At 39.9% G+C, this 9,615-nt stretch overlaps 1 protein-coding gene across 1 annotated transcript; it reads left to right on the top strand.

The window, feature by feature from the left end:
• Positions 1-1,245: 1,245 nt before the first annotated feature.
• Positions 1,246-9,015, top strand: LOC135690226 (uncharacterized). Its single transcript, XM_065207725.2, has 2 exons — positions 1,246-1,713; positions 7,320-9,015. Exons 1-2 carry the CDS (start codon positions 1,446-1,448, stop codon positions 8,876-8,878), a joined length of 1,827 nt encoding a protein of 608 aa, XP_065063797.2. The 5' UTR covers positions 1,246-1,445; the 3' UTR covers positions 8,879-9,015.
• Positions 9,016-9,615: the final 600 nt, after the last annotated feature.

Genomic DNA, 9,615 nt, shown 5'->3' on the forward strand with positions numbered 1-9,615 from the left:
GGCTCAGATGTTCTTAAAATTGTTCTTATTTCAAGAGTGATTCATTTGCAAATATTTGAGAAGTTACATGTTGTATATCGTTTCTAAGACGTTAAACTGGGTAAAGTTTAAAAATGAATCCATGACTGCTAGTGTTTGTGGACAAACTCATCAAAGTTGTGTCTAGAGAACCTCGGTACAGTAGTTGAGTTCTTGTGAAAATTTTCGTTAAGGAAGTCGCAATTTTATGTAATCCCCGTTAAAGCTAGCCTGCGCGCAGACCCAGTATTTTGAGAAGGGATACTGGATCTGCGTGCAAGCTACGTTGAAATCTGATAACAGTGACAACCAGTGTTGGAGCCAGGGGGGAATGGGGGGGACAGGGGGGAAAGTTGCTCCTTGAGATTCTTGCAAACCTGATGAGAAAACTTCAGGGGGGGGGGGTATGCACGTTATCTAGATCGTCACATGTAAATGGGAGACAACAGGCGTTTCCTCCGGAAGAAAAAGTTTCAAACATGGGGAAAGGGCGTGGTCCAAAAGGGCGTTGTCCCTGACACAACTTTTGTCTCTCCCCCCCCCCCACTTATCCCAGGCTGGAGCCGCCACTGGTGACAACAACTTGTTTAAATCAATCTGAAGCTGAACATGTTCTAGCCCTGTTCTTATTTTTTGGGCAAATCGAGCCTCAGTGTTCTTATAAAGTCTGTTCTTATAAAAAGAGTGTACCTTTAAAGAGTAATCCCGCCTCTCTGATTATCCCGCAGGCGGGTTTGATGTGAGAATAGGAAGACGTTGATGTCGATTTTACGATGAAACCATCGTAGAAGAAGTAGAACACGACACTAGAATAAGGAACACGATAATACGTGTAAACATTCGGTTGATCGGTTTCTTATATTGTTCAGTTGATATTTTGGGGTTTTTAAAGATACGGCTATGATACCTTTTAAATTGATATCTTTGTAATCCTGAAAAGTAAACTACTTCCTTTGTTTATTCTTGTGTTGAAAATTAATCCCGCCTCTCTTATAATCCCACCTCTCTAATAATCCCATATCAAATTAGGAGGTTCAATCAATCAACCTGCAGCGGGAATACAAGAGAATATACGTTAATTACTTACTTACTTACTTACTTACTCACTCACTCACTCACTCACTCACTTACTCACTCACTCACTCACTCACTCACTCACTTACTTACCCTTAAAAATTGTCTTCAGAAGCTAGGTAGAATCAAAAACGAAGAAAATTTCATTTTGATGCCACAACCCTAAATAAGGTATCGTTCGGCGGCTCTTAGAACGCGAACGGCTCACACGGAAGCTGCACCAGCGTTCAGCGCTCGCCTCATCGCCCCAAGAAGTTCCAAGGTCTTGGAGGGAAGCAAGGAATCTGTCACAACGTGACTTGGAGAGGTCACTGTACGGTTAAAATGTGTACTTTAAAGTTCGTATCTGTTTGATGAGGCAGTCACAATTTCAGAGCAGTGGGACAAGCAGCGGGACAATGGAGGAAGATAGCTGTGACATGATTTGCTGTGTATCGAAGAGCATTGGCAAAGAATGCTGTTACGATTGTGGCAGATCGCTGCTTATCCCAGGCTTCATGCTTATCATCGAGGTCGTTCTAGCAGTGATACTCATCGTGGTGTTTCACATGAAAACCCAGCCGAATGACGCTGTGACCATCGAAGGCGTCGAAGCCCTCTTCATCGTGTACATGTGTTTTGGTTAGTACACTCGTTTTTTTTATAAGTAACAAAGGTCAATGTTGAGTACTCCAGATTCTTAATGTTCTGGAAATTTCAAATCTCATTGTTTATTAAGAGTTTCTTAATTATGATGTCATGAATGATGTTATGAAATGTTCGTGACCTTTTTATCACGTCGAGAGATTCGCTTCCGTTTTGATGCTGTATTTTGACGTGGGAAGTACATTTTCATCCCTTGTGTCTTAAGTTCTAGGCCAACAGAGCCATCGTGTTCTTGGATTCCACAAAATTTCCTTGTTCTCAGTTTTATCAAGATTTAATAGTTTCTTAATTTTTTTTGCTTCGAGTACTGAAGTTTCTTAACTTTTTCTGACTGTCCAGTATTCGTTTCTTATAGCCAGTTTCTTATGAAAAATGAGTTAATTTCGGTTCTGTTTTTAACTAAGTTTGATTGGTCAAGAAATTTCTGAGAATTAGAAAAAATGTGGACCTATTCTCCTTGTAACATGCTTGGCAAGTTGCTCAATGGCCTGACGGAGGCATTAAGGGCCCCTAGGGATTTGTCAGTTTGGGGCCCACAAGTGATTGTTATACTTAAGGTTGAATGACAGTGTTAAGTATAACATGAAATTGCGTGAGTTCTTACTACTTTAACAAATGCACAATAAAATTCAGGGCTTTAACTTACGACCTTGCTTCTGAATCTTTACTTTAGCGGCGGCAGGAGAACGTCAGGGAGAGAAACGGCGACTGGTCTTTATCTTTATCTTCATCAGCGTCAAACTAGCGTCTAAATTACAACTTCTCTAAATCTCTAAACTAAAAGCTCAAATTTATATAATATTAAAAAATAGATGGTGCAATAAATCTAAACATCCAATAAAAGTTCCAGCAAAGCAAACGTCCAATAGGAAAAGGGGTTCTTGTTATTATTTGTCCGATCATAAGGTTTTTCTTCGAGTTGGACTTCCCATTCATTTGGATATAAACATCATACAGGCTTCGGGTGGCGGAAGTTGCAGGGGTGGGGTGTGGTGTTTGATGGTGTTGGGGGCACTTGCCTCCAGGTTTTACTAAATTGTCGGTTAGGACACGTAAAATTATGTCATTTGTCGGCAAGTTTGCTTGTTTTGTGGGCAATAACCCTCTTCCCCACCTTAAAAATGAAATTCCGCCATTGTTTTGAAATTTGAGCTTCAAAGTAAAATTTTTGCTGGGGGCCATTAAGGATGGGGGCCATTAAGAGTGGGGCCCTTAGTTTTTGAACTAAAGGTAACTGTAGTCCTATAGCGCATTGTGTCATTGTTTCAATAATCGAAGAATCGATTTAAATGGGTCTGATGAATCACACGATTCGCTCTGACGAGTCACATGCAACTACCATCTTCTTTCCCATTGATAACTTTCGACTAAATTCATGTATAGGACTGATTTTAATTTCAAAAATCACAATTATTATAGTGTACTGTTTTTTCATATTTTCAAAAGATAAATAAACTTCCAGGTAATATAAAACTCTTCGAAACTTAAACCAAAATGTGCGTTTGTGAAAAAATCCTTCTTTTTCCTTTTCGCAGAAAATTGATAAAAATATCCTTTGAAGTTTAATCGATAAAGCAAGATCTGCTACACTTTTTTCATAGTTTGCAAGAGGTAAGAAGTGTTTCGAGAAGATTTCTGCGCCCCGAATATTGGCAAAACCTCGATTTTCCCAAAACCGCTCTTCAGGTTTCCATTAATAACACTTTTGAACCTCGGTATTTTGGCCCAAATAGACGTTAATTCCTTTTCTCGATACCTGCTTCGCTGTTTTTCATGATCTGTAGTCGATTATTGCACTTTGTTATTTTTTTGTTAAGCGCGAAGTCTGCCTCAACCACGAAGTAGATTTGAGGTTATAAGTCGTACCAGATTGCTATTCCCTCCGCTCTAATTAATCCCGCCTCTCTGATAATTATAATCCCACCTATTCTCTTTACTTAGAAAAATTAATCCCGCCTCTCTGATAATTATAATCCCGCCTTTTCTCTTCACTTTAAAAATTAATCCCGCCTCGGTGATAATTATAATCCTGCCTATTCTCTTCACTTAAAAAATTAATCCCGCCTCTCTGATAATTATAATCCCGCTTATTCTCTTTACTTAGAAAAAATAATCCCGTCTCTGTGATAATTATAATCCCACCTTTTCTCTTTACTTAGAAAAATTAATCCCGCCTCTCTGATAATTATAATCCCACCTATTCTCTTTACTAAGAAAAATTAATCCCGTCTCTGTGATAATTGTAATCCCACCTTTTCTCTTTACTTAGAAAAATTAATCCCGCCTCTGTGATAATTTCGCATGCGGGTTTAACGGAAGAGAGGAACCAGCAGATTCCAGAAAAGTTGTCAACCTTCATCCAGCTAAGAAAATCTTACTTTAAAACCGTCCTAATATTTAATGGGTTTAAAATTGGTATGGTCAGAAGTTCTCAACTTGTCTTGTTTCCCTCTCCTTGTAGCTCTATTTTTCCAAAACATTTTTAAAAAGTGTGGCTTGTTCCTTGGGACATGTTTATTGGGACATCAATTAATAATAAAAGCGTGTCATAATTTATATATATAAATTATAAACAGTTAATGCCTTAGTTTTACAGTGGAAAGCAGGTCTGCAAATACATTCATATCGGAAATCAGAAGGTTTATAAGTATTTTTTTATTGTTTATATTTTTTGTCTGTTTATATTTTGGAAAACAAAAGGCAATTCGATTTCTTCAACTTCCTAAAGTTTCTACAATTTTTTGTCATCTTCCTTGGCTTCTAAACCTTCCTCTGGCCAGTGGTCAGTGGCCCAGGGGCCCCGGGGCCGCGATGTTTTCCTCACTCTTAACTAATGTTTCTTTGCTGTCAATCCTCGTATTGTTTACAGCACTAGGAGAGCCCTTCCATCCATTCAAAAGGATTGCATTCCTACCAACCAAAAAAGTTCCGTTGTCTATGAATTTACGTGCCAGTATGATTCTGGCTACGTAGGACGCACAACCCAAAGATTGGGGGATAGGATAAAACAGCATGTTCCTTCCAACATAAGAAACAAAACTGTCCCTCAAAGAGAACAGCCTCCTCGATCTTTTAGGTCTAGAAACACTGTTAAAACAATTGATTCTGCCATCGGTCAACATCTTTTAGACAACCCAGATTGTGCTAAACTGTACAATGACGACATGTTTCGGATACTTGGCAGAGCCCGGTCGTCCTTCCATCTAGCAGTTTTGGAATCGATCTACATACAAACGAAAAAGCCGCCATTGTGTAGACAGAAGAAGTTCCTTTTCTCTCTTGGACTCCAGTGATAATTTTTCTTTAGGCTCGCGGCACTGATTGGTCAACTATACCGGTCTTGTGCTTGCGTTTTTCTGATTGGCCTATTCGATCTAAAACTGGGTATATATTTTTCATCGTGTTCTTTCGGACCCTTATTCTGACGTTTTATGCTCTGAAGAGTGTCAGACGAAAAATTCAAGAAATATGTTGTAAAATGTTTGCTTTTTTCAAAGCCATTTCCTCACTCTGGGCACCAGTGGATTGCAAATGTGCTTGGAGCTTTGAAATATTATTGAACACACATTGTAGTGTCTTTTCTTTTTTATTTGATAACAGCAAGGGTGATGTTTCAGCCAATCAGCGCCAACTTTCCAACCAAATCAGCCAATCACCGTCTTTGCTTTTCGTAACTTAAATGCAAAGCTTCCGCACACAGGGAAACAGGTTGCAAATTTAAGCCCGCTATTTAAAGCACGTTGAAAAATTTAATCTTTCATTAATGCCTATCATACCAATAGCAGGAATAGAGTATTTATTCAACTTAAAGAAAAGCAATTATAATTTTTTCTTATTGCAGCTATATTATGGATTGGTTTTATTTCAAATAGTACATTGCCAGAAGTTGAAAAAGTTATTGCAAATCGATTATGTAAAAAACAGCTATTGACAACCCTTGCTCAACTTTCCACTGTTTGAGGTTCATCTATAGACAAATCAGCATAAACTAGACATTTTATTAATTTCTGAACGTCCAAAAGAAAAGTCACTATAAATTGTTAAGGGCGTGGCATCAGCTCCACCCAAAACTGAGCAACCCTCAAAATTTTATCTGGATCCGCCCCTGCTCTGATAATCCCGCCTCTCTAATAATCTAATGAGGTTTAAACAATAAACCCACAGCGGGAATACAAGTGAGAATACGGTACATTTCCTGTCTCCAAGTTTAAGACCACTCAGCAAATCAACAGCCGTCACAATTTTGAATTTTCCGAACATTTTACCTATCCAGACTTATAATTGATGCCCATGACCTAAAGTTCATTGTTTTGATGATCCAAATTTCCATAACAGTCGCTTGAAAACAGCAAAGGTCTCACTATTCGGTTCAAAAGTCGTTTTTTTGATTCGCAACACCACCTCTGACGATTCGAACAGTAGAAAAAGTGGAACCCTGAGTACAAGACCCACAGAATTTCGAGCAGAGAAGTGGAGGTATCCACTCAAAACTTCTATTCCGCTTTCAAATTCATGTGCCTTTGTTACCCAGGCAGGGACGCCGGAACGACCAAGGGACAAGGGGGCAAGCTTGATTAAAAGGGCATTTTAAAGATAATTCCCAGCTAACTCCCATTTAGGAAACAAACTTTCTTGTTTTCCTTCTGTTTCCAGTTTCAAGGTTTCCTACAGGCACTGCGGAGCAGAGAGGGCTGGGGGGCTTTAGCCCCTACTATTTGCAAAAATTAAGCAATAAACTACCAGTAAAGCCTCTTTTAATACGGTTTTAGCCTCCCACTTTTTTTAGACCCCCACTTTTCTTGACACTCCGCAGTGCCTGTCCTACTCATCCACCCAGTTTATTCTGCATTGAGATATTTACACCCACCCCATTAATTTACGGCCCCCGGTTTATTTGGAAGTTTGAAAATTTCAACCACTGCTGTTTGTCTTCTCTGGTCGTAAAAATCGCCCTTTTAACAACAAAAAAACCACCATTAATAACTTTCGGTTACCTAAACGCAATTACTATATCATGGTATCACATCACACCCCATAAATTTTGAAATGCAAAATCGATCCCTCCAAGACCGTCGCTAGCAATTGTAGTCAAGGGAAGGGAGGAGTGCTCCGGCCCAATTTCCTACAAAGTTGGTGTACCAACCTTTTTTGCCGACAAATCTGAAAATTTACCAACGAAGCAACTCTTGTTGATAAAAAAAATTCGTTGTAACAATGAATTTTATTCCAAGGGGGTGTCTCCCCCTCACCACCACCTCCTAAGCACCCCCTTCCTCCACAAGCCCTCTCCTTTTCCTCCACAAGCCCTTTCCCCCTCCTCCACCAGCCCTCTTCCCTTTCCTCCACAAGCCCTATCTCCCTCCTCCACCAGCCTTCTCCTCTTCCTCCACAACCCCTCTCCCCCTCCTCCACCAACCCCTCCCCTCCCCTTCCTCAACCAGTCCCCCTCATCCACTCCAAGTACTCCTGATGACGTGTCACTTCCATTCTCCCTATCTGGCATCAGTACAAAAAACTTTACAAACATTGATATGTAAATATTACTTACCATTTCGCAAAATCATCCAAAATTTTTTTTTCAGCAATTCTTGGGATGCTGTATATGTACTACAAAAACAGAAAATCATCTGGAGGAAAATTCGCGGAATTTCGCGACGAATTAGACAGCGGTACCCGCTATCTCACGGCTGGGTTATACGCATTTGGCAGTGGAAGTCTGTTTATAGATATCCTTTACATTTTTGCGTATGCTCATTGCATGGAGACCAGAACCCACATAGCGTACCATGTGTTCCGAGTTATATTCACACTAAGTCAGATGCTGTACTTGCAGAAGTTTTGTTGCTCCAGGTTGTTGCGGTTGTGTTCTTTGAGTTTCATTGTTTTCCACATCTTGGCCACGAACATATCGCTGTGGATCTATTTCGTTGTTGAGGACGCTGAAATCTTTCCAGTGGATCAGAGTATTACCGACCACAGGCATAAAGAATGCGAACATAAAAGCAATGTTACAAGTCTTTTGGAGGATTGGAGAGAAAATGCATCACCCTTTACTCTGGAGTTTTTCCTAACATCGTCTGGCCTTATTTATGCTATTGTCAAGTCCATGAAATCGGCTTTCAATAGCTATAAACCGTCCGATTACGAGGAAATAGCATCGAAGGCCGAAAGTAGCCACACAGCAACAACCACAAATACATCAACAACAACAAGCCAGACATGCAGTATAGTGAACACAGTCCGTTACCCAGGGTTCTTAGCGGGCTTGGCAGTGGGTGTAATGATAGCAGTCTCTTCACTTGTGCTAAAACAGAAGCATGATTATAATAATAGCCTAGTGTTTCATCACTCATTGATGACAGTTGTGTTTCTTTCCCAAGTTGGGTGTCTTATCTATCTTCTCTATCAGCTCTCAGATTCTGAAAGAATCAGGAAATCGTTGTCAATCAACGATACATTACTTATTTTATCTTATATGGGTGTTCTCGCGTTGTGCCTCTTCTTCATGTTCGCCTCTGCTAGTATCATTAGAGGTGCAGACAGCAAAATCGAGGCTAGCGCGGCGAGATGTATTTTTGCCGACAATTTCTTCTGCTTTGTTCAATCAACATTGCAGACATGGATCTTGACAAGGACGATGCGTGTTCGACCTCATTTTAAAGATGCAAGGAACGCTTCATCTGAGAAGAAATTGAACAAGATTCAACAAACATGTGTGTACATGATCATGACAAACATTGCATTCTGGGTAACAGATTCATTTTTCGAGTTTAAGCAAACTGACGTATACTACCCTGTTGCTTACGAATTCTTCAAAGGTAACTGGAAATTGTTCTCCAGTTTATGTTTTCCATTAAACATCTTTTTCAGATTTCATTCTGCTGCGGTTTTCTTTGAAATCACAGCAAGGTTCGTTGAGGTCGCGGCGGAGGAGAATGCACCGTCACCTGAAGGTTTGATTAACACACGGGACGAACCTTTTGACAGCCTTCACTCAGTTCCCAAAGGCTTGACTAACACACGGGACGACGAATTTAAATACCATGATGCTCCTGACGAACCTTTTGACAGCCGAGATGTTTACGGCATCCACAAACTTACTTCAGGTTACTCCAAGCAAGATTCCAAAAGTGAATATTAGGCGCCTACTTCTTTTAAGCCGGCATCTTTTAAGTCTGCATCTTTTAAGCGCCCACTTCTTTTAAGTGCCTAATTATCTTAAGCGCATACTTCTTTTAAGCGCCCACTTCTTTAAAGCACCTACTTCTTTTAAGTGCCTACTTCTTTTAAGTGCCTAATTATCTTAAGTGCCTAATTATCTTAAGCGCCCACTTCTTTTAAGCGCCCACTTCTTTTAAGTGCCTAATTATCTTAAGCGCATACTTCTTTTAAGCGCCCACTTCTTTAAAGCACCTACTTCTTTTAAGTGCCTACTTCTTTTAAGTGCCTAATTATCTTAAGCGCCCACTTCTTTTAAGCGCCCACTTCTTTTAAGTGCCTAATTATCTTAAGCGCATACTTCTTTTAAGCGCCCACTTCTTTAAAGCACCTACTTCTTTTAAGTGCCTAATTATCTTAAGCGCATACTTCTTTTAAGCGCCCACTTCTTTAAAGCACCTACTTCTTTTAAGTGCCTACTTCTTTTAAGTGCCTAATTATCTTAAGCGCCCACTTCTTTTAAGCGCCCACTTCTTTTAAGTGCCTAATTATCTTAAGCGCATACTTCTTTTAAGTGCCTACTTCTTTTAAGCGCCTACTTCTTTTAAGTGCCTAATTATCTTAAGCGCATACTTCTTTTAAGCGCCCACTTCTTTAAAGCACCTACTTCTTTTAAGTGCCTACTTCTTTTAAGTGCCTAATTATCTTAAGCGCCCACTT

The sequence above is a fragment of the Rhopilema esculentum genome, chromosome 1 (assembly GCF_057945365.1).
Source record: "Rhopilema esculentum isolate cy_ngs chromosome 1, ASM5794536v1, whole genome shotgun sequence".
In the NCBI taxonomy this organism is placed as follows: Eukaryota; Metazoa; Cnidaria; class Scyphozoa; order Rhizostomeae; family Rhizostomatidae; genus Rhopilema; species Rhopilema esculentum.

Bases quoted from the DNA above. Each gene is read 5' to 3' on its own strand.
- LOC135690226 (XM_065207725.2), top strand. From the start codon at position 1,446: ATGAGGCAGTCACAATTTCAGAGCAGTGGGACAAGCAGCGGGACAATG. The intron at 1,714-7,319 runs GTTAGTACACTC...TTTTTTTTTCAG, and splicing joins CATCGTGTACATGTGTTTTG to CAATTCTTGGGATGCTGTAT.